A 26,201-nucleotide genomic window follows, 5' to 3' on the forward strand; every position below is an offset into this window, starting at 1 on the left:
AATTTACCTCCAAATATTCCGTTAAACAAAACAAAAAACCATTTTAAATTGTTTTATTATTATTTTTTTATTTGGCTTATAACTTCATTTATTATTTTTTTTATTATTTTATTTCAATTTGCATTTATTATTTTATTTTAATCATTTTATTTATTAAAATATAAATTTTTAATTATAACGATTAAACTGTTTTTCTATTAAAACGATTTAGCAATATTTAACATCTCGATATTATCCCTATAAATTGATTAACATTTTTTATAATTATAATACGATTTTTATTTGCAGTTGAAATATAAACAGTATTTTTCGCACACTTTTCTCGCAGTGCATGGGGCAGTGCGTGAGTGTGTGCTGTTGTTTGTTTGTTTGCCCGGTTGCGTTTTGTGTCGTAAATTTAATGGGCAGTCGGAGTGGCAGAATCGAAAAGGAATCGAAACGAATTGAATGGCAAACTGGGAAACTGGGAGCCATGCATAAAAAATTGCCAAAGCCAACGGGCGTGCGTGGGGTTAAGGGGCTGGCAGCCAGGGGTTAACTTCGATTAGCCCGAAATGTTGTCATGGCCTGTGGTCGCACATATGTGCCTTCGGTCTTCGTATTTTCCAAGGGGGAAGGGGGGCTACATGCATATGTGTATGTGGTCATGGGGCCAAGGCTCAAATAATAACCACCCAACGCCACCCCCTGATTTCCCCATCGAATTTCCGCAGACGCGGCAAAAATAAATAATAAAAATAAAAACCGACGAGCGAGTGAAGAAGTTAGCCGCCGTCTAAAGGAAAAGCAAAGAACCGACTACCAGCAAATATCCTTAAAAATAATAGATGCCTATGCTAAACAATTTTTTATTTATTTAGAATAACTAAACAATATTCTAACATAAAATATGAGTCTTATATTATAGATATATAGAAACCAATATATACAAATTAGTAATTTAAGACTAATATTTTAGGATTTTTGTCAACATAACTTAAGGGATCTATTATTTTTATTATTATTAATTGTTAATTTTTTATAAATATTTTCCAAGATAAATAGTTTCTTTTTTATCATAACTAACGTACATTTTCTTTTTAAATGGAAAAAATTGCATAAATACGAAACCTGTTAAAATATTTAATTCTGTATTTATTTCTATTATATTTGTTAATATATATAATTTTTTTAGCTAATTCTCACATATATTAAAAAAGCGGCAAGTTCCTTCGTCTTTCTTTTTTTGGGTTAGCGAACAGCAAAGTCCGAAATACAGGGCCATTGATCAAAATTGCTACAATAATGGCGAAAAATCCACCCCATGTAATCGGCCCACCCACATTCTGCAGGCCAGTCCGGCGCTTTCCACCCCTTGCCACCCCCTTTTGCCGCCTCCTCGCGTTTCCATTCCGTTTCATGGCGGAAAGGAAAGCAAATATCGCCATTGCCGTCCAACATGGCAACGGGAAAACGGACAACAGGACATTGGATGTAGACTTCAGGAGGAGGAGGACGCGGCGGAGGAGGAGGCAAGTGGGTGGTGGCGGTGGCAGGACCTCGTCTACCATTGAAAGCCTTTTTTGATGGCTGCCCTGGATGCTGGCGTTGTTCAGTTGTTCGGTCGCCGGTGGTGGAAGGTCCTGGCAAAGGTAGCAGGCGGTTGCCAACGCGCCTCTCTGCACGGAATGTCCAAAAGGACCAAGGGACCCGCTGCACTGAAAATAATTATTAAATTTTTTCATTCACAAATACATTTTTATATATAGTTTTTTTGCTGTAACTTGGAAATACAGAAATACAAACTGTTTTGAACAGATAACAAAATAATAAATAAATCCAAATCACTTTCCGTGTGATTTTCGAAAAATGAAATTTTCGCCAATTTTCACATTTTTTTATAAGGGGTTACATCATCTTTAATCTATAGGAAATTTAATAACGAGTTCAGAAAGGTATGACAACCCATATTTGAACCAATACTTCCATTGTTACGGTCAAAAAACTAATTATTTTTTTGTGGAAAATTGGAATCTTGGTTTTTGGTAAAAATTTAAATTTTTTTCTTTTTGTTTTTTTGCTGTAACTTGGCTTGAAATGGTCTTACACCAAAAATTCAAACTGTTTTGAACAGATAACAAAATAAGAAATAAATCCATGACACTTTCCGGGTGGTATTGGAAAAATAAAATTTTCGCCAATTTTCAATTTTTTTATAAGGGGGTACCTCATGATTTTTTACGAAAAATGGCCAAAAAATAAAATGTTCAGGTTTTAATGCCAATCGCTTGGAAATTTAATAACGAGTTCAGAAAGGTATGACAATCCATATTTGGAACAATACTTCTATTGTTACGGTCAAAAAACTAATTTTTTTTGTGGAAAATGGGAATCTGGGTTTTTGGTAAAAATTTGACTTTTTTCTTTTGTTTTTTTGCTGTAACTTGGCTAAAAATGGTCTTCAACCAAAAATTCAAACTGTTTTGAACAGATACCTAAATAAGAAATAAATCCATGTCACTTTCCGGGTGATATTGGAAAAATAAAATTTTCGCCAATTTTAAATTTTTTTATAAGGGGGTACCCCATGATTTTTTACGAAAAATGGCCAAAAAATAAAATGTCCAGGTTTTAATGCCAATCGATAGGAAATTTAATAACGAGTTCAGAAAGGTATGACAATCCATATCTGAACCAAACTGAAAAAACTAAATAAATAAATCAAAAATGGGAATCTGGGATTTTGGTAAATAATTTATTTCATAAAAAGTTCCCCACTACTTTTCTCCGAGTGCACATGTGTGTGTGATTTGACTTCACATGCCCTGGCTTCGTAATGGCCACAGTTGTTGTTATGGCCAAAGTTCGTACGTGAGGGTCGAGTTGCAAATAGGTGGAGGGGCAGGGTGGGGTACAGGAGCAGGAGCCTGCTCACAGGACATCAGGCATTCGCATTTGGTCCTTTCCTGGTGGCCGTTAGCCGGTCGGTCGGGTCGTTTGTACATATTGCATCAAAGAAAACTTTTGCCGGGGCAAAAAATAAAGCACACCACACGCAGTCGCAGTGGAAATGGCCAAGAAACTGGGAAAATGAGGAGGGTGAGGAAGGGGAAAGGGGGGAAAAAGAAAACGGCTATGGCAACAAACGGACAGGGGACAACGCCAAAGGACATGGCCAAATACGTGTGTGGCAAATCCCCATATGTACATTGTATATACATATATATATTGCCGGGTGTATCCAAGCAAACAACCTAGTCCCCAGCCACGCCCCCATTTCACATTTTTACGCCCCAACTTTGTTGACGTTTATCAAGTCGCGGCGCGGAAATTGAAACTGGCCAAGGGAAAATCCCAATAAAAAATGTAATAAACTCGCAATCACCAAAACACCATTTAAAAGACCTTTTCCTAAAATCATTCACACATTTAAAGAAAAACAAAAATGAAATTCCATTGCATATACATATCCCAATTTAAGAAATAATAATTAGTTAGTTAGTTTTTAAAGAAATTTAAAGATGAACAGTTTAAAAAACTTACAAAAAACCAAACTAATTTATAATCACAATTTTTTTAAAATATATGGTTGTATTTAATAAATGTTGAAGAAGAAGAATTTAATTTGATCAATTTAAAATATTCATAAAAAACCAAAACTAAATTATAATCACAATTTTTGAAAAATAAATTTTACCAATATGTGGTGGTAGAAAAAATTTTAGTAAGAAAATTAGTTTACAAAAAATTAAACATTATAAAAAAGAAAAGTCTTATCTTAAAACCACATTTCAGGCCATAGATCGTAGGAAACACCTCCCCAAAAAAAGCCCCACACACAACCGCAATACCTCCCATTCCTGAACCCCCCTTCAAACCCCCCTTTGAGCCCCTCTCCCCCCACTAAGCAGGCAATCAGAGTCCAGATTTCCATGGGCAGGCCAGCAGAAGCAGCACATGAGGACCAGGGCTGATCTCTGCGACAAAATATTAGTTCTGTCAAAATAAATTTCTTTGAGTAATGTAATCCCATTTTGCGGTCTTCAGGGGTGGGGAAGGGGGATTTTAGGGGGGAGTTGGACTCATTTTTTTGCGGCCTCCCGCTTTCCGCTTTTCACCCTCTTGGTCACATTTCGCATCAGGCTGAATATGAATGCGATAAATCTGTTCGTGATTGTTTTTTTTTTCGCGCACACACACATGTGTGGTTTTTGGGTTGTGGGTGGTAGGTAGGTGGAGGTGTCCAAAAAAATAAAAAAAAATGGCAGAGGAATTCGCTAATCCCGGCAAAGGAGGCGGAGCTCAGCCGACTGGGTCTCAGTTTCAGTTTCATTTTCAGGCGAATGTAAATCTGAATCTGCGGCTTCGACGCCAGCTGAAGCTGGCCTTTATTACACTATTTCCCAAACAGTTCGCTAGGCTCAAAAAAAATAGAAGGAAAGACACTGGAAAAAATTATTTACAATTGTTCAGTTTTTTCTTTAATTTATTTCTGAATTATAATGGAATTTTTAGTGTTTTATCTGATTTTTTTAGATATTCTTTTGAAAAATCTCTTTTTAACTCGTAATTCTAATTGGAACTAATTTTTTTTGGTCTAAGATTAGGCTATAAAAAGTAGAACTTTAGGATTTAGATAAAATTGTAACCTCCTTTTCAGAACCTTTCAAAAGATACATAGATACCTTCTTTTTAAAAAATTCTAATTGGAACTCAAAAAATTTAAAATAAATGTCTAAAAGTAGGCTATAAAAATAGAATATCCTTATGTAATATCCTTTCTTACAACTCCTGGATTCACAAAAAACTATAGCATACTTTTCAAAACATTTCATGAGTGAATATTTAAATTTTCTGCGAGTGTATGCACTGAGCTGCGAACTCAGTCGATTACGGGACACATGTATGGTCGTTTCACGCACATGGAGACGTGACCAGGTGGGTGGATGGCCCCCCACCCTTCGGTGGGTTGGTCTTCCTCCATTTTTTTGGTGGTGTGGCTCTTGACTTGGTCGCCGGGATGATGACAATGTCTTCTGACAGCTTCTGCTGCCGCCTGTGATTGCCAAAAATGCGACACGATGACGGGGAACGAAGGCGAAAAAGAAAAAAAATAAACCATAATATATATGTGCATGTATAAAAAATGAAACCCTGAAATGTAATACACTCACACGCACTCCTCCGATCCCTGAATCCCTGAACTGAACCACAGACATTGATGAGGCCAAATTTCTGTGATTCGTCATCTAAATAGGTTTTTCCCCACCCACACTGCGCGGAATTGCTACGCATTACACACACACCCACACACACGCACACACTGGTCGGGGAAATTGTCCAATCTATGGGAAAAATTCTACGCAGATGGGCAGGTTTTTCGATGGTATGGGGGTCCATCTTTCCGAACCCTTGGAATCCAGTCAAAATTTAAATTACCTAAAATTTGAGAGTAGTTTTAATTCTACAATAATATTAAAAATTTAAGGTATATCTTGTATACTTTAATATTAAGCCTTTTGAAAAATTTCGGAAAACTCTTAATTAACTCTTAATCTCATAATTATTTCATAATATCATATCATAATATAATATCATAATCACAATATCATAATAATATCCACCTAAATTAAACCCGCTTGTAAACCAAATAATTTACATTCAAGTTCTTCAGTCGAAAAGAATAGTTCTCAATATTAGTGTTGGCTTTTATTTATAGACTATTATAAACATAGTATTTAATGCTCCATTATTGGCGGTAGTCAGGGCGGTGGAAAGGGGAAGGGGGATTTGCGAAAGGACATAATGATTGTTAAACCTAAATGCATTGAATTGTATTGCAATCGAGTGGCTGCAGCAGACAGGCCAAGGCAATATCGAATACGATGCGAATGTTGCGTAACTTCTAAGTATTGATTGATGCCGACCGATGATCTTCCGGCTGTGGTTGGGTCGACTGTTTGGGGTTTGGGGATCGTCTGTGGGTAGTGCTGGGTAACAAAGAGGAGGAGGAAGGATCAGTTTAACTTGGAGCGCTTCTTGGCGATCGCATCCTCGACGGCGCGCAGCTGCTTCAGCAGCTCCTCTCGCCGCGACTTCTTGCCATCCTTATCCTTCCCGCCATCCTTGTCCTTGTCCTTGCCATCCTTCTCCTTGCCCTCCTTATCCTTGCCATCCTTGCTGCTGTGCTCCTTGTCCTTGCTGTCCTTGCCATTGCCGTTGCCGTGCTCCTTCTCCTTGTCGGAGTCGGCTGAGTTGTTGGGTGAGGCCAGCGCCGAAACACCCACCATGTTCGACGTTTTCTTAATCTCAATGGAAATAGGCGAACGCTTCTTGGTTGCTTGTTCAGCAGCTGTGGAGAATTAGTTAGAATTAATTAGGTTTTAATGCCAAAATAATATAATAATTTAAAAAACTGTTACTATTGCGTACATGACAATGTTAATTAAACAGCTGTATCAACAAATACAAAGATTCTGACTAATACCAACAATAAAACGGGTTTTCCCATAAACTACAATGGTTTCTTATCACATATAGATTATATACAAGTCAGAAATAACTATTTAAACCTTATAAAAAAATCTATTTAAATATTTTGATGAAGAAAAACTATTTCTGAAGTTAAAACAAATATGTTTTCTTTAAAACTATAAAATAAAGATATATAAAATTTATTCCTTACGCTTTTTAATAAGCTTGCGCTCGTTGAGCGCCTTGTCGGTGGCTCTCACTCGCTTCTGGGGCGTATCCCTTGATCCCGACGAGCTGTCCGACGACGAGGAGCCCGATTCCGATTCGGAGTACGAGGTATCCGATGAGTCTGTCAAGAATTTACAACCAAATTGGATTATATAGATAATAAAAGGCGGCTGAAACCTCTCACCTGAGTCGGATGTACTGGAACTGCGACGTCGCCGCAACTTGTCAAACTTCTTGGGTGCCGGCGAAGAGAGCTTCTTGCGCTTGGAGGCGGGACTGAGGCCTACGCCGCGCTTGTCCAGAGCGGGTCGCTTGTACGAAGGCGAAAGGCTGCCCTCTGTAAGTACAAATATAAGAGTTTAGTTTCTAGCTGAGTTCGGAATTTAACACACATCTTAAAAACGTGTAAAATTGTAGTGTTAAAATGTGAAAAATAATTGTTAACACACACATCTCTCTTATGTATTTTACACAATGTGTTATTAACACGACGTGTTTTTTACACACTGTGTATTTTGTTTGTGTTATTTATGTTTCTAACATATGTAAGCTACAATTTTTTACACTCATGTTAATAACTTTTTTTGAACTTAACACTTTAACATGTTAATAACACAAGTTTTTTACAATTAGCAAGGGAATAACCCATATATTACTCACTGGAAGAGTGCCTGGGGCGGCGCGGTATTTGGCTGGGCGACCGGGCCGTCCGACCGCCATGCCGGCGCGAGGAAGCCGAGGCGGCGGCGGCGGCCAGCTTGTGCGAACTGCCGCCGTAGCGCCGCTTGTGGTCCGACGGACTGCTCGATCGCGACGAATCCGAACTGGAGTCGCTCTGCGAGCTGTTCGAGGTGGAGTACGACGAGTTGCTGCTGTAGCTGCGCCTGTCCCTGCGCCGGCGATCGTCCCGATCGTACGATCCCCTTCCAATCGACTTGGATCGCATCCAGGGATCGCTCCACTCATCCCCTCGCCCGCCGGCTGCCTCTACCCTCTGGACGATCACCTCGCGCGTTGGCCGCGACCTTCGATCGTCCTCGTAGTGCGGCATCCGATGGGGCGGCAGCTCGCGATATCTCGCCATCCTTCCGTACGCATCCACATCCTCGTACTGCGGCGGCGGCATATACTGAGATCGGCCGTACCGATCAGGCGGCGGTGGTCCGCCGTACAGCGAGTACACGGGCGGCAGGAGGGTGCGAGGATTGCCGTGTGCGACGACGGCATGCGGATGCATGGACATCGGCAGGCTGAGCGGATTGAGTGGCTGCTGTTCGCGCATCACCGACGACGAGGACGACGACGGCGGCGGCGGCGAGCGGGCACTGCTGCCGCCCCGATCCTTGAGGTAGTACGAGTCCTTCTCCAGTTCATCCGGCGACAGCGTTAGGTTCATCTTCTTGTCCTCAAAGTCCATGTCCTGCTCCTTGCGCTTGTTAGCCTTGCGCATCATCTCCTTGGCGGTGCGCAGGCCGCGCTCCCAGGCGTTCTCCACCACCACGGGTCCGCCGTCGGACGGCAGCAGCGGCCGGGCATCGTGGACGGCGTGGGCAACGCCGCCGCCGTAAATACTGGGCGCATGGAGGAGCGCCGGTCGATGGTGCAGCGGTGGCCGCTCGTTTCGATAGTCATGATAGTCGGCCGCCGCCGCGGCATGGGAACTATAGGCACTCGCTGCGGCCCTCGATGCGGCGGCACTTGAGGAGCCCGCTCCGGAGGCACCGGCGCCGGAGGAACCGCCCTGCATGGGCACCGAACGCACCAGGCTCTCGAACATCGTGTAGTTGCCCTTGTCCGTGACGCCGGGATGCAGGAAGCGACAGCTCATGCCCCAGGTGCACTGGCCGCGCGTGTAGAAGCGACACACGGGCTTCGGTTCCGTCTCCTCGGGCCGCTTCTCGTCCTCGTCGGACACCTCGCCCTCCTCCAGCTCCTCCTCGTCCTTTTTCCGCTTGTCCGCCGACGCCGTCTTGTCCTTGGCCTCCTCGCCCTCCTCCAGGCTGCCGTTGCCCTTTCGCTTGGCCTCGTCGTCTTCATCGCAGTCCACCTCTCCATCATCATCATCTTCGTCGTCGTCGTTATCTTTCGATCTTGTTTCGTTGGCTTTGCTCTCCGACGATGGAGGCTCCTTCAGCGGCTCCGGACACTCGCCCTCCTCCGCCTCGAAGTCCAAGGCGTCGTCGTCGTGCGTCTTCACCAGATCCTCCTCCAAGGCGGACGAGGGGCCACGCCCATTGGAGGCTTCGTCGGACTGGAATATAAAATCACATTTAATTTTGTATATAAACTTCAGCTCTGCATGAATGGATTCAATGATTATTTTGAATTTTTTGTTTTATATAAATGAATTAATTAGAATTTTGAGTTTAATAGAATTTAAATAATTTAAATTTTTAAGTTTAATAGAATTGAATGAATTTGAATTTTGAGTTTAATTGAATTGATAGAATGACTGGCATTAATTTCGAACTAATTCAAACGACAATTTCTTTTGAAGAAGAAAGGGCCATAATTTTGTGATTAAATCTGCCTTAAATTTTATTTTCTAAGCAGTTAAAATTGATTTTTTTTAGAATTTTCTACTTTTTGTTCTTAAAAGAAAGCAAAAAAAAATTCAGAAAATATTTTGTATTTTCATAAAATTATTCATACATTCATTCAATTCAAAATTAATTAGCAAAACATTTAAATTATTTCACATGGAATTGAATTGATATGATGATAAAACAAAAATTGAATGATTCACGTAGGGCTCTAGTATAAACAAATAAAATAGTATCAAAATAAAGCTCACCTTGGCCTCCTTGGAGCCCTTCTTCTCCTTGCCCTCTTCCCCGCTGGCTGCCTTGCCGTTCTGCTTGGCCAACTCATCCTCCTCCTCCTCGCCAACGGCGGGCAGCGAGTCATTGGAGATGGCCCCGTCCTCGTCCTCGTCCGCCGGATGCAGCGAATTCTTGGACGGCGCCCGCTTCTCGTCCGCCTCGATGTCGCTGACATCGCTCAGATCCTCGTGGCTGATGTTCAGATCGACGGCGGCCTGATTGTACAGCTGGGGACTGTTGCTCCGGCTGCGAACGGAGGAGAGGAACGAGCTGGGCTGCGATTTGGCGCTCGGCGAGCCTGGCTGCTCTGGCTCCGCGGGCGCTGCGGCTACCGAGGATTCGGGATCCGTTTCGGCAGGTTCGGGAAGCGGCTCCTCCTCCTGCTGCTGCTGCTGCTGTTCGGGCAATCGGAGCTGCTGCTGCTGCTCCTGATCGGGCTCATCCTCGCTGGAGGAGCCACTGGAGGAGCTGCTGCCACTGCCACTGCCGCTGCTGCTGCTGGAGCTCTTCTTCTGCTTTTTGGACAGCTCGCTGCGACTCGAACTGGAGCTGGAGTTGGACGATGAGCTGCTGGTGGAGGCGGCTCGAACCGATCGGTCTAGAGTGGGACCACCACCAGCTTCCTCGGCCTGTTCCTGTTCCGGAGCCATCTCCTCGTCCTCCTTGTCGTTGGTGGGCGAATTGGAACGCGACTCCGAGGAATTGGACGGGGAACTGGCACGAGAATCGTCCGATTCCATGTCGAGGACCATGGGTTCGCCTTACGCCGGTGCGGGCAACTCGTTCCTTGGCGTTTCTGGAGGAGATTCGAAGGGATAGGCGATTAGTTGGGCTGGCATGGCGGTACCTACTCAACACCCTGGGCAAATCTTAGACGATAGTTGTAAACCACCAAGTCGTCTTGATGGGGGGGGGAGTTACAGCCGGGGCAAGAAAACTAGTGGAGCAGGTCGATCATTTGTTGGAGGCTTTTTTCTGGTTAATTACCGGTTGATCAAGCGGACAAGCTACAATACTGGGTTCTATAAAATCAAAAATTTATTGGAGAAATATTTAAAACATAACTCTTTGACCCTATTGTCTGTTTTGATACATAATCATATCATACCACGTGGTTTCCTATCCATATAACCCTTAAATTGGGAAAAATATTACATAAATCGAAATCGAAATCGTTGTGATCAAATAGCTTCGATAACAAAATAACGATAGGCGACCAAAGAAGGGAAAACCAAGGTCAAGGGCGAAAAACCCCCCAACAAATGCCGATAGTCTTTCGACTGCTCCGATAACGCGATGGGGCATAACAATCGATGTTGGTATCATTTTTTTTTTTGAGTGGGAATGAGAGGGAGAATAAAAGTTTTGATCGATAAGTTTTTTTTTTTGTTGCTGTTAACTTTTAGTGGGGTTCTTACCTTCATTTCTTTTATTAGCATTTATCTTTTTAATTTATTGATTATATTGTGTGTGTGCTACTGTGTTTTTTTTTTGTATTTTATTTTTGATTAATTTTCTTGACGCGAACGAGAGAGACAACAGAGAGCGAGAGAGAGAGAGTGAGCAATTGGAAAAATTCTTTCTATTCTCGCGCTCTCTCCCCCTCACACACACAGTTAAGGACACGCACACACACACACACAGAGACGCACACACAGGAGAGAGTTAATTATTTGGATTTTTTGCAGACTTGCATTTTTGCGGACTTTTGCGCACTTTTCGCGACCGAAATTGGATTTACTTAACAACTTGAACCACTTTTTCACTTACTGACTTTCGACTTTTACTGTTTACTGGTTACTGTGTTACGTTTTGAACTTAACTTTGTACTTTTCTTTTTCAGTTTTCATTTACGATTTTTTTTTGGAGGGGAAAAATAGAATACTTGAAAATATATCAATTTGTTGGTCTGGTTTTAGCAATATGCTCGATTTGTTGTTGCTGCTTACCTATGTTTGAGTCGTGTGGGTGCGAGCGAGAGCGCCGCTGCGCTGCCTCTGCCGACGTCAGCGCCGCGCTTTCCCCCTTTTTAGTCGGTGGACTGAAAAGCCCCTTTTCCCGGCTTCTTGGCGGCTGGTTTACCTGCAAGTTGGCTTTGTGGGGCTGCGGAAAATGCTCTGGCTGCGATTATGAGTTAAAGAATAACCTCTGTCTCGAAAAAAAATGGTGAAAATATGGCGGCTGTTCGTCTGGTGTGGCCGTGCGCGGCGTGGCGGGCAATGCCGTTGGCAGGAAATACCCTAAATAAGCCCGGAGCATGGCGCCAGCGTTGCCACTTGGCAGGCATGGGCGTCGTTGGGGGTTACAAATTTAAATTTCAATAAAAATTTAATAAAAAATATTACCTGTAGTTTAAAAAAGTGCCATAAAATAAAGCCAAGTATTTTTCTAAAACGTTTTAAGTATATTTTTGAAATCCTTAACATTTTACACGTTTTGCACTTGTAGCGCTGGGATATAGAAAATAAAAATATAAAAAATTTCGACTATTTTCTTAAAAAATATTGAGCTAAAAATTTTGTAATATTTATTCAAATACAGTAATTGTCATTTATAAAGCAATTTTTATTTTTATTATTACCAAATTTATTTGTTGACTAAACTACGCCACTGATAATTGCCTAGAAATAGTAAATAATTGAAAAAGCAACACACCGATCAATTTGACTCTACTCTACAATTGGCACAATGTCTGAAATTAACGAATTTCCAAGAATTTAATTTTAATTACGCAACTGAAGGAGGAAAGTGAATCCCCCTTGGCGGCCCCACCACTGTCCACTGAGTTATTCCCGCCGGTTGGGGTGTGTACACACTGGCCCACAGGGTGATTCCTGCAGGATGCAGCGCCTGACGAAATCGTTACGTTTACTTTCCTTTCCCGCGGGAAAGCTCCTTTCTCCTGCCGCCTGTCCTCCTCTGGGGGCCAAGGTCCTGGCGCAGAGGGAGTACTCCTCGGAATCCCCGGAACCCGTGCAGCTCAGCTTCGACGTGTACACGGGTGAGGGGCCGGAAACGAGGCCACCACTGGTCACCTACCATGGACTCTTCGGTTCCAAGCAAAATTGGCGGGGGATCAGCAAGGCTCTGGTGCGGAAAGTGCCCAGGAAGGTGGGTCATCAGGGGATTATTATATTACCCAGAGATTACCCTATATTATATTCCCTAGGTCTATGCCATGGATTGCCGGAATCATGGCGAGAGTCCCCATTCGAGTGTCCACACTTCGAGGGCGATGAGCGAGGATGTGCGTCTGTTTCTGGAGCAGCGGCAGCACCCGAAGGCCGCCTGCTTGGGACACAGCATGGGTGGCAGGTCCATGATGTACTTCGCCCGGAAATATGTGAGTATCTCAAGGGGTTCCATAGCTATTCACCTGGGAATATTGGGATATATGGGCCCAGGATGATAAGTAATATTGTTCAAATGATAGGTTCCCAAAACATACCTAAGAATTAAAAATTTGTAATTGAAATTATATAAAGAAACTGTAATTATATCAAAAAATGTTATGAATAGAACAGAACCTTCATATGTAATACAATAATATATTATGAAATATTTTAAAGTTTAACTAAAAGGTAATGAAAGGAATATAATACTGTTCAGAAAACGTTCAAATATCAATTCTTTCGTAAAGCTTTACTTAAAGTATTCCCTCTCATTAAATAATATGATATTAAATATTGCTAAAATTGTATTTATAAAATATTTTATTGTTATTTACCTAGGATGACTGCAGGATTTTATTCTAAAACAATACCCAAGGTTTGTTTAAAATATTCTTATAAATAAAAAAAAACCGTAGATTTATTGTAATAAATAGAAAAGTAACAAGATAAGTCTACACTTTTCGTAAATTCCTCTCTTTTTATCTTTATTCTTTAAAATTAAATACGGACAACACTTTAATATAGTTAGTACATTTAAATATATTACTGTTACTTCAATTTAATGTTGTTAATACTTTTCCTTGATTGGTGGTTGGATTATTTTATAATAAATATTATTACTATTAAATATTTTACCATAATACAATCTTTATTTCTCCAATTTCAGCCCGAGTTGGTGGAGCGCTTAATAGTGGTGGATATATCGCCCATAAGCGTGCCCCGTTCCACTGGAGAGATGACGCAAATCTTCGATGCGATGGTCTCTTTGGATCTCTCACCGACACTGTCCATGTCCGAGGGCCGGAAAATCGCAAGGGAAAAACTACTAAAGGCCACCGAGGACGAGACCGTGGACTTTATCATGCTGAATCTCCGAAAGGATCCAAAGACGGGGGTGTAAGTTTAGAAATAAAATATTATATTTGAACCGATTTAAAGAGATAAACCCCTTTAGATTCTCATGGGCCTGCAATGCCCGGGTACTTCGAGATTTCCTCACCCGCTTCGATAATTACCAAAGCAATCTGGAGAAACTGCCGCCGTACACGGGACCCACCACTTTTATCTGCGGATCGCGGTCACCTTACATGAGGTAAAGCTTAATAAATTATAATCCCAATCCTAAATACTATCATATTTCTACACTTTAAGACGCGAACAGTGGCCGCAGATTGTGGAGATGTTCCCCAATTCGGAGATCCACTGGCTGGAAGCCGGGCATCTGGTGCATTTCGAGCAGCCTCAAGAGTTCCTTACATTAGTCAGCGAGTTCCTGAACAGATCTGATTAGACCAAATTCGATATGTTAGCCAATTGTACAAAGGAGTCAATAATAGATAGACTTTAGCTAAATTAAAAATGTTAATAAAATGAGTTTTCATGGGAAGGGGTTCTTTTTAAAGATCTCTACCGATCTAGAATTTTCACCAATAAGAGCGGGATGGCAACAGCCTTATAAGGTGATTTAATTCTGGGTCTTAGATTCTTAGAAAAAGAAAAATTATATAGAATTTTATAACAATTAATATTCAGATTTAGTTAATAACTTGTGAAAGATAAATCCAAAAGCTTAGTGGTTTTATTATTTATCCTACAAAAATGATATAAATATCTAATATTATTTGAACGGTTATTTAAAAATACCTAAATACGTCTCATTAAAACTAATGATATATTCCCTACCGAATACTTACTGTAGCTGCATTTCCAAGTACTTTTAGTCACGCAATGCAACTGAAATGACGTCAACTTGGAGCATCAAACCCCCCTTTGAAAACTTCAAGTTTTGTAGTGGTGTATGTACATTTAAAATGTAATTTAATTTATCATTCTTGTTCGGCGTGTGATCGTTAGATTCTTTAGATTTTTCAGAATTCCATTTTTTGTTCTCTCATCTGGTTTTTTTCTTTTCTTTTCATTTCTTTAAAAATATACATACACAGACACGAAAAAAAAAATGCCATGAAGAAGCTGATAGATCTCGCCTGATCATCGTATGCTGCATACAAAAATTGACGGCAAGTGTTTTTCTCAATTTTTCCGAAATTTTCTTTGGTTTCGTGTGTGTATACGTATGTATTTATATATAATATATATATATATATATGTATGTTTCTTGTTGGGAGTGTGTGAGTGTACTTAATTATTAGGAATAAATAAATGTGTATAAATACAGATATAAATCAGGGGAAATCACATTGCACTTAAAATTATATAGTCAAAGTTGAAATCATTGATAAATGAACACAGTCCGCGTGCTTCAGTGTGTGTTTGTTTGTTTGTTGTTGTTGTTGTGTTGGTGTGTGTGTACAGGAGTCATTATCCTTGCTAAATACATCAAACAGGAATGGTGGGTAAAACTCTTGTGCTAAGGCTAAAATGGCTGTGACAATATTCCTCGATTCGATTCGATGTGTTGTGAGTGTGATTCTTGATTTTCATTAATCATTTTTTCATTTTTCCATTTTCAATTTGAGTTTTTAGTGGGTGTTTTCAAGTGTTTCGTGTGTGTGTTTTGTTTTGTGTGTGTGACAAGTCATTGATTTTGTCTCACAGCATTTGTAGTTTTTAGTTCTTTAGTTATTAGTTTTGCTCTAGTTTTAGTTCCACTTTAGTTGGGTATTTAGACTATAATGCCGCCATCGTAGGCGTAGTCGGCTTTGTTGTGCATGACGAGTCGGTTTTCCACAAAGTAAAAGCTGTCCGAGCGCGTCTCAAAGGGGCTCGATATCATCTCAGCCACTGAAAATATGAAAATAAATACAGATATTAGAGATTATCATTGATAGTTTGGTAAATAATTATTCAAATATATTTTTTCCCTCTTGAATATGATAAAAAAAATACCTATTTAATTGTATTTCTACATTATTAACAAGTTTCATAGAGTAAAAAAATAATTAATTAATAGAAATTTATTTTACATTTTTGTTAGTTAAAAATTATTTTATAAAATGTATTAAGTGTAGGATTTATATTTTTAATATATTTTTGAATATATATATTTGAATAATATTGAAATTTGATTTAAATAAATATGAAACAAATATAGATGGCTAAAGAAATACGAAAAAAAGCCCACAAAAGTGTGCTATATTCTGCAATCTTTTTCCACAATCAATTCAAACTAATATATAAAAGTATGGTCGAAAAAAGGGAAGTAGCAAAAATAAACCTCAACGGATTGAGATAAAAATCTAAAATAAAAACGTAAATTCGGAAATAAAAAGCCTCAGTGTACTGTCTATAAATTGCCTCATATTAAAATACTATTTATAGATAGATAAATTCAAAGTAAACTGACAAACTTGCAGGCACGAAACGAAAGCGACCTTGACCCACAAACCCCTCAAACTTTTGGCAGCCACTTCCACTTGGCTGCTGGCTGGGCCCCGATTATGTAAAGATGGCTCACCTAGGTCGGGTGGAAGGTTAGGAAACTCGTAGATGTGCTCGCACGTGTTCTTCGAATATGGAATGCAGTAGCCGAACTCAAAGTCGAAGGTCTTTAGCAGGCGATCGCGGAAGAAGTGGCGTTCGATCATGCGGAAATTGTTCACAGGCTGGCTGCCCACAGTGAATTCCACACTGAAATAGAAAGAGATCAATTAAGATATAGATTAAATAGAAAAAATGCAAGGCAACCCACGTGGCTCCCACTGTTTTGAGGTTGAGAAATGCCGGCGTGAACTGATAGCGCACATAGCGTCCGGCATTCGGATCGGCAGTGTCCTCCAGCGACAGTTCCTCGGCTGCCGCCAGCATGGTCTCCTCCACGGACAGTCCATCGGGATATTGCTCGCTCGGCGGCTTGGCGATCTCGAAGAGCACGGCTCCGCTCTCCAGGTCGCGGATCTTGAACCGCGTAAAGTCGATCTCGAACACATTTGCATTGGCGGAGCAGAGATAGTCGTCCGTGATCTTGGTCAGGTGGAGCACCTCGTCGGGACTGACGCTCGATGGCTCCGCGCTGCGTTTGGAGTCATTGGAGGCGCCTCCGCCGCCGCCGCCACCCGAGGCGGCAGCTCCCGCGGCTCCTCCGCTGCCTCCGTTGGCCTCCGCTCCGCTGCCCGCCGACGACGACGAGGATCCTGCGGCCGCGGAGGACGATGCGGCAACGGCAGCTGCACTGGAGGATTGCACGGGATTCAGTTGCTTGCCCACCACACTCATTTTGCACGCGGATTGGTGGTATTTATTGTGTATACGGGTATCTGGGTTTTCCGGACTCGGGTTTCCGGGGAGCTGAACAGTTTCTGGTGGAGATTAAGGCTCCTGACTGGCTGGCTGTAGCAGTGACTGTATCGTCTAGCTTTCAAGCTACTCCGCTGGCTCACTCTGAAAATGAAATTCATAAAAAATATACAAATATATAAATTATTATATTGAGTGGAAAAAAACTTAAATTTTTATATAGTCTTCAGGTAAATAATATTTTAGAAATATATTTTTATATTTAGCTTTAAAAAAAATACAGTTAATATTAAAAAATATTATTTTCCATTTAACAATAAGTCTAGTAAAAACGAACTTTTAAAACGTTTGAAAAATCAGAGTTTAAAGTCCATTTTAAAATAAATATAAAAAAACCATACAAGTTACGTTAAAAAAATGTAATAAAAAATTACGGAAATTTAACTAATTAAAATATTTTAGTTTAAAGTACGGTTTAAACTTTGAAAATATATGAAAAATCAGAATTTAAAGTCTACTTTAAATTTAACATGCAGACAAAAACAAAACTAAATTTAAGAAGAAAAATAAAACATAGAAGTTTCGCTAAATAAATGAAATACAAAATTAGTTAAAAAGGATTTTAACTAAAGAATATCTAAAATTTATTAAAAATAAAAAAAATTAAGTAAAAAATAATAGACTCACCCACACACACACACAAGCGTAGAAATGCCATAAAGTGTGCCAGGATTTTCTGGTGGAAATATAAGGCTTCCGTCCGACTTCCCCGATTCTCTTGGTATTATCCTTTCGCTTTCCACTCCTCACTCTTGAACAAAAAGGAAAACACACAAGTTGATAGAGGAAAATCAAGAAAAAACGCAGAAAATTTTATAAATGCACCCAAAAAAAAAAACAATACTACTCACCCACACAAATGCAAGTTGCAAGTGTTGCCATAACATTTAGCTGCCAGCAACAGCAACAACAAAAACAACAACAAATGCACACACACACAACAACAACAAAGGGAATGAAAATCACCAGCAACGACAACAAATGAAGCTTGCAAGGCGCGACCCAATTTCAGGAAAAGCTGCTTTTCCTTTTTCCTCCTCCTCTCCTTTTTTCCTTTGTGTTTATTTTTCCCTTTTCCGTTTGTTTTTCGTCCTTTGTATTAGGGCCTTGTATCCGTGTGTATGTGTGTCTGTATATGTGGAGCTTAGTTTATGTTTGTTGTTCTTGTTGTTGCTGCTCTGCCGCTGCGCTGCCCGATTGAATCAATTAAATCAATTGTGCCGGCATTTCACACTGCTCTTGTTTCTGTTGTTGTCGTCTGCAATGCAACTCCACTTAGCACATTTAAATAACGTTAAACATTGCACCTTTTTTTCCTCCCCGAGGTGTGACCGTTTTGGCGTTGGCAAAAAAACCCTTAGGACCAGCGTTGCCACTTAGTAGGGGGCTTCACATTATTACTATTTGGAGGGGTCACACTGTTGGCGCAATGTTTAAATTATTAAAAAAAAATAAAGAAAGTTTGAAGATTTTATTTATTTCACCCCTGTAATTTATAGTATAATTATCAATTTATGTTCTCAAGTTAAACATTTGTTTTGGGCTAATGAAATGATAAGATTATTCTACAGAAAGTGTGGTGACACTTTTGGCGCACTTTTTAAAAAGTACGAAAGTAAAACCAAATAAATATAAATGCACATATATATTTAGATAATATAATAATATTTTCTTTAGGCAATTAAACATTAATTGTTTACACATTCATAAATCAGTTAGTTAGTTTATTTATACTTTGGGTTCATTAAATTTTTTTTTAAGATCAGATAAAAAACAGAAACTAAGGCTTTTAGTTTAAAATATTTTACAATCATTGTATTCAAAATATTTTTCTTATTTATATTTTTATAAAAAAAAAATTTTTTAAGATGTAATATCCTGAAAATACCATTGAGTACAGAATAAACTCGAAAGAGAAACACTTTTGGAGCGTGTTGAATGTGTTAAATGGCGTGTCGATCGCTTCCCTAGCACTTTTGTGGCCGGCAATTAGTTAATATCCATGCAGTCTGCAGGCTGCTTCTCCATTTTTCTCAAGTGCCGCCGAGCGCCCCTTCGAGTGGATGGGTTTCCTTTCCTCTCCTCTTGCTCTTCCCTAGGATAAGGATAAGTCCGGGCCAAAACTCAAGTGTCCTATCCATATCCCATATACAGCAGACCATATCATGCCATACCATACCATACCATACCGAACCCATTTCGATTTCCATATTCAGACGGTCGGGCGCCAATGCCAGATCATGTTTATGCACTGGAAAAAATCTCGTTTATATATGAAATAATTGAAACTACCATTTAGAAAGTTAATACATTCTTTAAATAATAAATATTATTAAATATTTATGTATTAAATAATAACACTGTAATATATATTTTAAAATATAAGAAGGTGATATTTTCTGTGATAAAATTAAAAACTTAACTTTTATATTGAATTTTTTTCAAATTAAATTTTTTTTACAATTGAAAAAAACAAATTTATTTTCTGTGTGAGAGGAAACTACTTGAGTTCAATTCTAGCTCCTCTTTTTCACATTTTCTCTGCTTCTTGCTGCTGTTATTGTTGGCCTTAAGTGGGTATTTTAATATTCGCAGCCGGAGCCAAAGAAGTGTTAAGTTTCAGGGGCCACATATGCACTTATCCCCGTCCGCTGCTGTCCTCCGGCCCCCGCCCCTGGATTTCTGTTTTCTCCATTGGCGTCCGCGTTTCCTGTATTTTTTTTCTCCTTCTTTTTTTTTGTACTCTGGTATTGGTGTGTATCTGTGTGCACTGGGAACGTGTTCGACTCTATCTTTAGTACAGTTTGGACTGGAGTTCTCCAAAACTGACCCCCTTCCCCTTCCGCCCCCCTCTGGACCGCCGCCTCTCACTTGATTTATCCCCAAAACTCACATAAAATCCGCAGACAGACGGGCACCTGAGGAATATGCCATCTGACAGGCCGAAAGGGTCGAGAAAGATCCAAGGAATTCGCAGGATAATCCATCTTTTGAATCAGTGGAAATGCCATAAGCAGGATTCGGTTTCATTTTAGTTAAAAATCTTTATTTCCAGAAGATGCAAGATTTTGGAAGCGAAGTTTTAATGATTACAACAGGTGGTCATTTAAAGGGGTTTAAAAAATAATTATAATTACTTTTGGAAATTCTTCTAAAAGGATCATTTTAAGTTTACCATAAATTTGAGGGTTAACCTTTTAATTTATAGTACAACTTATATCCTGAATTTATTAGAACAATCGGTAGTTTCTAATCTTTCATACCTATCAAACTTTCCAAAATTATACATTTGCATTGACATGGCAAATGAAACTTGGCGTTCGATTGTTAGTTAGGGAGAATTTGTTTGAATATTTTTATTTGTTTCATGGACGGTACCCGCACAGTGGGGTAGGGGTTTTTTGAACCATAGAACTCAAGTACCCCCTGTGTACTTTGAGGTGGGTATGTGTGTGTGTGTGCCTGGGTATCGAAAGCAAACAGTAGAGCAACAACAACCAAAAATCGTGGGCGATAAAATTCGTACTCGAGTGGGGGAACAGGGGCGCGCTTGAGAAGGGGGATAGGTGTTTTATTGTAATAATTTGATACTATTTTTTTTAAATATATTTTTTGATTTGTCAACCTAAAAATAAAAAATACAGTTTAAAAAAAAAAAATGTTCAGAAATTTTTTAAATTTATTTAAAATTTTTAAAAAGTATTGCATACTTTTTGGAGCAGATATTGGAGATTGGAAGTCCTTTTCAATAGGGATATATTACAAAAATAGAAAAATGGGTATTTTTTCTACGACCCCCCTTAAATGGGACGCCTCTGTCGCTGTTCCAAATGCCGATGACGTTATGCGCGCCGGACGGTCTGGCGATGCAATGCACACTGCACTCACACCGGCACACCTCACTCGCACACACACTCCACATCGAGTGGTGTGTGTATTTCTGGGGTTCATTGCGAGTGGATGTGTGTTTGTGCATTCTCTATAGGGTAACACCTCCCAAGCAGCGCGTTCAGTTCGTCAAAACCGCCAGCAACAAATCGAAGAATACACTGCAGAAAATTCTGGAAAAAAATAACATAAAATGAGAAAAAATTTACCTAAATATGTCTAGAATTTATACAATTAAGTCTCAAAAAGTCAGATTTATACCATTTTTGAGCTTTAGTTTTATTATTACCAACTAGTTTTAATTTTAAAATTACTTTTATATTTTGTAGCTTTCTGAATTTTTTCCAAAAATGTTTAAGTTTAATTAATTATTAATTTACATCAGGTAATATTTTTGAGTTTTAATAAATAGAAAATAAAATTTTCGGCCCCTTTTTTTCTGTGTATTCTTAGCTAACCGAATGAAATGTCACAAGGAATTTCAGTTTTTCTCAGTGCATCGTGAAGAAGAAGCAGAGGAGCCACAGAGCATAATCTAAATGGAATTTTGCTTTGCTTTGCGCTTCGCTTTTTCGAGCGATTTCTCAACCGAGATACAACAACAGTGGGCAGCGACGCCGCCGTCGACGCCTCCACTGCCCACTCCCCCACCTCCTCCTCAGCCAACCCTTCTCCCCACCTCCAGTTTCTCCCAGTGCACGTGTGTGTGTGTGAGTGCAGCGCTTGCGTGTGTGAGTGCGGATTTTTCTGGCGACAGACTGTCTGGCCTGACTCTGCCGACGCCGCTGCCCGCGTCGCTGCCAACGCCGGCGTCGACGCCTCTGCCACCTCCGTCTCCGATTGTTTGGCGTCAGTGTGTGCGAACATACAGCGCAGCTCACGAAAATAGCACCCAAATGATATACATTTATTTTTTAGTGTCAGGATTTTAATTTTTGGTATAATTTGAAAATTTTTCTTTATCGATTTTTTGCTGTAACTTGGTTAAAAATGGTCCCAAATCAAAAATGCGTACTGTTTTGAGCAGCTATCAACCTAATAATTAATATCAGTAAACTTTCCGTGTGATTTTGGAAAAATAAAATTTTCGCCAATTTTCACATTTTTGATGACATTTGATCATAATTTTTTGCAAAAATTGGCAAAAATTAAAAATTTCCAGGTTTAAATGCAGATCGATTGGGGATTTTATTACGAGTTCAGCAAGGTATGACATTCCATATTTGGATCATTATTTCAATTTTTATGACCAAAAATCCTTTTTTTTTTGGATGAAAAATCATGAAATTTTTCTTAATCGATTTTTCCTGTAACTATGGCAAAAAGTTGTTCTTACATTTTAAAACTTTTAAAATCATTAATTTTAAGGAAGCCCATTTATTAAATGTTATTTGTAGTTTCTTTGCACTTTACACAAACAAGTTAGGAAGGTGCTATTTTCCCACCCCCCACTGTGGCTCTAAGAACGTAGGTGTGCCAGTGTGTATGTCTGAACTTTCCGTCCGTTCCGTTTGTCCGCTTGTCCATTTGTCCGTTTGTCCGGGGCACGAATGTTTTGTTATTGCGGCGTTTTGTTATTGTTCCTCCGTGCTGATATGGATTCTCGATGGGCTGGCGTTGGTGTTGGTGAGTGCATTATTGTAGGACTGTTGGAACTGTCGGATTGTAGGTATCCCAAAAACGAAACCCAAACCCAAAACCAAACGAAAGACCAAACACTCACAGTCACACGTACAGTGGGCATTACCTTCGTAGAGCGTAGAGCATGAACTTTACCTTTTGAAAGGGTTGCTCGTGCTCCCTTTCGAAACTCTGACCTTCAGGAGGAAAAGGAAACCCGGTGCTCAAGTCCCGGAGTGCTTTAATTGCCTGAATTCTGTGATACTACTGCCAGAACTTATTATAACAATCAGACTTTACAGGGAATGCCATAAAAAAACAAAGAAAACTGGAATTATGTACATACACTAATATGAAACTGGAATCGTACAAATAAATATCTTCGTATTTAAGCTAAAAAAAAACTTACTATTTCAGAAATAATTAAATTAAAAATAGTACCACTAATACTGTATACTTTAAGTATTTTTTAGTTAAAAAAAAAGAATTAAATTAGAATCGAAAAAGTTCAAAAAAATATAAAATAATGGAATTTTCTACATTTAAAATTGCCTTTTTATAGACCTTAAAAGAAATATTTCAACTCAAAAAAAAACATCCATTAACATAAACATTTACTTTCAAGAAAAAAACCCGAAAAAGCTGCAAATGCATTCAAAAACTTGAAAGCCACACGCATAAATTCGAACCAAAAGACATACAAACAAAAGACGTACATAAATATTCCGAAATAATTTATCTACATATATTCAAAATAATGCGCACATAATGTCTGTCCGCGAGCAGGCCCGAAAAAAAAGTTTATTTGTATGCCCTGCCAAGGAATAAACTTTTATTTTTCCACCTCGCCTCGAACAAAGCACCTCCTCCCAAGCCACCCACAAACCACCGCCCGCTGCATTTGCAGCATGCTTTATGCCCCATATGTGGATTGTACACGCGTTATCAGACTCCAAATATTGGATTTACATAGATAGTTGACCCCGGCCCTATAAACAAACCCCATTCCGAAGCTCAGTTGGGTGTCCCACGCGTACAGTAGGCACTGGAAAAGTGTGCTAAGGGGGTGGGGGCGCATTAACAGCAGGGGGTGATACGAGTAGAAACACCAGGCAGATCCCGAAAACGAAAACGATCTATAGTACAATGAAACCATCGCAGACAGATGAATTTGACATTAGATCGATTTAACTATATAGTTTATAAGGAAAATAGAAAATATACATCCTATAAAAAGGGTTCTATTACCATCCTTTTACAAATTTTTCTAATGTAATTATACAAATAATATATAAAAATATTATAGAAAATCTTTAAAATATTCTAGAAAATCTTAAAAATATTCTAGAAAACAATTATACAAATCTGAAGTCTAAGAATAATATTTATAATGAATTTACCTTAAATGCTATGTACATTTATTCATTATAATTGATCAAAAACTCAAGGTTCCTCTTTTTACCAGGATTTATTACATTTATTCATTATAATTGATCAAAAACTCAAGGTTCCTCTTTTTTACCAGGATTTAGTCTATAAATCATTATTATCTTATTATCAAGCAAGTGGAAGTTTCAATCTTCTAAACAAAAGGACAAGTACTTCCTATCGAGACTGAAGATGGGTTAATATTAAGTCCCCCCACCATTATAAAAGGTCACAAATCAAACCGAAGATCTGGGGGTTCTTGAAAACTGGAAAAAAACAATCCTGGTCGTTCAGGGTATCTATTTCCACCTCACTAATGCGAAGACCCGTTGACATGGGACACTTGGGCACAAATCATCCTCGTTTTTTTTTTGGTATGCAATGCCACACTGATTCTTATCTGCAATCTCTCAGCCTTTCTCTTACCAAAAACCCGAAAATGGAACCTACTAGTGCTCTACGTCTATGGTTCCAATGTAACGCCTGCGAACGGAATTCGAATTTGATTTATGACGCCCCATAGATTTCATTCCCATAATTAGTATTTCGGGTGCGTTTCCCTCCCGACACCGCGCTTATATTGTGTATAAATGCTATAATGCCATGGGTCTTTCGGTGTCTGAGCGATTTATGGACAGGTGGCGATGTCGGCTGGCTACTGTTTCAACCGATTTCCTCGGCCGATTTTGTTCATGCCACGCGCGTTCCATCGCCGATTTAGAAGTATGCATATAGATAGATAGAGAGATGGATTCGATAGATAGATAGATGGATGGATGGATAGACAGACGGGGGGTGCGTATCTAATGAGGTCTCCGGTGGCTCATTTAACTTTTAAACGAGAGATACCGCCGCCTAAATTATGGCCACCTGCGATGTCCCCAGCTGAATCACCAAATATATCGCCAGATATGCATAAACATGACCACGTATCCAATAATCTTGACCAGCTACCGGATATGGATCCATTCATCATCCGATTTTCCACCCATCATCATTAGACGGCGATGATAAACGACTGAGGATTTCTGGGATGACAACCGAAAGTGCCACTACAAGTGCTGTGTGTCAATAAAATGTATAAAATATTACCTTAGCAATCACTCTTTGGAATACAAAAATTAAAAAAAAAATTCTATCTTAGAACGGAGTTGAACTCGGAACTTGGAAATTTCATTGGTATATTTAAAAATCTTAATTACATGTTTAAATCTATTTATTATAACATATATTTTTAGAAATTTTAGAAAACTTTTTGTGTCAAAGAAACCATTGATAACCTGTCATTGAATTAAACTAAAGACCGAATTAATTCCCGAATCCGAAGAGCCCATGAAAGATCGCGGCAGGTAGGTGATGCCTAGCCAGGTATGCGAGAATCGTAGAGGTTTATGGTGCGGCCGTAAACGCAAGCCAAGTTCTTTACGGCTTCTTCGACACAAACCCTAAATGTGGATTACGCTAATATTGCCCCCCAATAAAGTGGCAGTGGCTCAGGGTCGAATGTTGCGTCTGATTGGTTTTTCCCACGATTACAATTAGCCGGACGGACGGACGGACAGAGATACGGACAAAGATACGGACTGACCTGAGCTGACCCGTGAAAGATATTCGAGCATGAGTCGGAACTGCACGGAAAGGAAACTGCGGGCAGGTCAGCGCGATGGATTGTGCACTAAGTTGCTTAATCCGACGGGAAATCCAAAACACAACCCGCACCCGATCCTTCGCTCCTTCGATTTAAGCCAAAGTTAGAGGCATACAGGCACACATGTGTGTTTGGTTTGGACGGGAAAGCCCCAGTTTTAAAGCTGGACAACCAACCGACCGACACATGTTCTCGAACTCAGTTCTGAGTTCTCAGGTCCCTCACAGGTTCACATTCCCTGGAAGGATGGACCTCTGGGAGTTTCCCACAACCGGCAGCAGGTCATGTCCTCTGGGCCTCATCGAGGGAGCCACTTGTCCCGGAAAAAATCCAACGAAACTCAATCAAGTGGCGTTTAAGTTTTCAAGCGCCCCTATATCATCCTAACGCCACACAGTATAATATTTAGTAATAAGCCTGAAATGGATTTAAGGAATAGCTTCAATAACCTATATTACCAAAATATTG

At 39.8% G+C, this 26,201-nt stretch overlaps 4 protein-coding genes across 6 annotated transcripts in view; 1 reads left to right on the plus strand and 3 right to left on the minus strand.

Annotated features, from left to right (window-relative positions):
• Positions 1–5,656: 5,656 nt before the first annotated feature.
• On the minus strand, positions 5,657–11,709 carry LOC108060323 (zinc finger CCCH domain-containing protein 18). Of its 2 annotated transcripts, none has more exons than XM_017145985.3 (6): positions 11,453–11,709; positions 9,476–10,299; positions 7,342–8,932; positions 6,866–7,018; positions 6,665–6,802; positions 5,657–6,331 (listed from the first exon to the last, which is right to left on the minus strand). In XM_017145985.3, exons 2-6 carry the CDS (start codon positions 10,253–10,255, stop codon positions 5,997–5,999), a joined length of 2,997 nt encoding a protein of 998 aa, XP_017001474.2. In that variant the 5' UTR covers positions 10,256–10,299; positions 11,453–11,709; the 3' UTR covers positions 5,657–5,996. The 2 variants fall into 2 exon arrangements, with proteins under 2 accessions (XP_017001474.2, XP_017001475.2); XM_017145986.3 differs by lacking the exon at positions 11,453–11,709 and adding an exon at positions 10,922–11,342.
• A 492-nt stretch (positions 11,710–12,201) lies between these two features.
• On the plus strand, positions 12,202–14,266 carry LOC108060284 (sn-1-specific diacylglycerol lipase ABHD11). Of its 2 annotated transcripts, none has more exons than XM_017145924.3 (5): positions 12,202–12,614; positions 12,673–12,846; positions 13,563–13,792; positions 13,851–13,988; positions 14,048–14,266. In XM_017145924.3, exons 1-5 carry the CDS (start codon positions 12,345–12,347, stop codon positions 14,184–14,186), a joined length of 951 nt encoding a protein of 316 aa, XP_017001413.2. In that variant the 5' UTR covers positions 12,202–12,344; the 3' UTR covers positions 14,187–14,266. The 2 variants fall into 2 exon arrangements, with proteins under 2 accessions (XP_017001413.2, XP_070075268.1); XM_070219167.1 differs by lacking the exon at positions 12,202–12,614 and adding an exon at positions 13,235–13,271 and having other exon boundaries at positions 12,752–12,846.
• Positions 14,267–14,679: 413 nt separating this feature from the next.
• On the minus strand, positions 14,680–18,490 carry unc-119 (unc-119 lipid binding chaperone). The gene is made up of 5 exons (XM_044394496.2): positions 18,001–18,490; positions 17,777–17,900; positions 16,545–17,233; positions 16,311–16,483; positions 14,680–15,637 (listed from the first exon to the last, which is right to left on the minus strand). Exons 3-5 carry the CDS (start codon positions 17,066–17,068, stop codon positions 15,519–15,521), a joined length of 816 nt encoding a protein of 271 aa, XP_044250431.1. The 5' UTR covers positions 17,069–17,233; positions 17,777–17,900; positions 18,001–18,490; the 3' UTR covers positions 14,680–15,518.
• A 2,477-nt stretch (positions 18,491–20,967) lies between these two features.
• The window catches only part of Atg5 (autophagy protein 5), a 33,862-nt gene continuing 28,628 nt past the window's right edge, over positions 20,968–26,201 (minus strand). Inside the window, exon 6 of the mRNA XM_070218911.1 lies at positions 20,968–21,210. Within this exon, the coding sequence (XP_070075012.1) occupies positions 21,167–21,210 (44 nt within the window). The 3' untranslated portion in view covers positions 20,968–21,166. The remainder of the gene's footprint in view (positions 21,211–26,201) is intronic.

The sequence above is a fragment of the Drosophila takahashii genome, chromosome X (genome assembly GCF_030179915.1).
Source record: "Drosophila takahashii strain IR98-3 E-12201 chromosome X, DtakHiC1v2, whole genome shotgun sequence".
NCBI lineage: Eukaryota > Metazoa > Arthropoda > Insecta > Diptera > Drosophilidae > Drosophila > Drosophila takahashii.

Coding starts and splice junctions, on each gene's coding strand:
- LOC108060323 (XM_017145985.3), bottom strand. CDS start 10,255: ATGGTCCTCGACATGGAATCGGACGATTCTCGTGCCAGTTCCCCGTCC. Junction 7,019..7,341: donor CCGCCCCAGGCACTCTTCCA/GTGAGTAATATA, acceptor TTGTACTTACAG/AGGGCAGCCTTTCGCCTTCG. Junction 6,332..6,664: donor GCGCAAGCTTATTAAAAAGC/GTAAGGAATAAA, acceptor AATTCTCCACAG/CTGCTGAACAAGCAACCAAG.
- LOC108060284 (XM_017145924.3), top strand. CDS start 12,345: ATGCAGCGCCTGACGAAATCGTTACGTTTACTTTCCTTTCCCGCGGGA. Junction 12,615..12,672: donor TGCGGAAAGTGCCCAGGAAG/GTGGGTCATCAG, acceptor TATATTCCCTAG/GTCTATGCCATGGATTGCCG. Junction 13,793..13,850: donor AAGGATCCAAAGACGGGGGT/GTAAGTTTAGAA, acceptor AAACCCCTTTAG/ATTCTCATGGGCCTGCAATG.
- unc-119 (XM_044394496.2), bottom strand. CDS start 17,068: ATGAGTGTGGTGGGCAAGCAACTGAATCCCGTGCAATCCTCCAGTGCA. Junction 16,484..16,544: donor CTCAAAACAGTGGGAGCCAC/GTGGGTTGCCTT, acceptor TTTCTATTTCAG/TGTGGAATTCACTGTGGGCA. Junction 15,638..16,310: donor TAACCTTCCACCCGACCTAG/GTGAGCCATCTT, acceptor TCATATTTTCAG/TGGCTGAGATGATATCGAGC.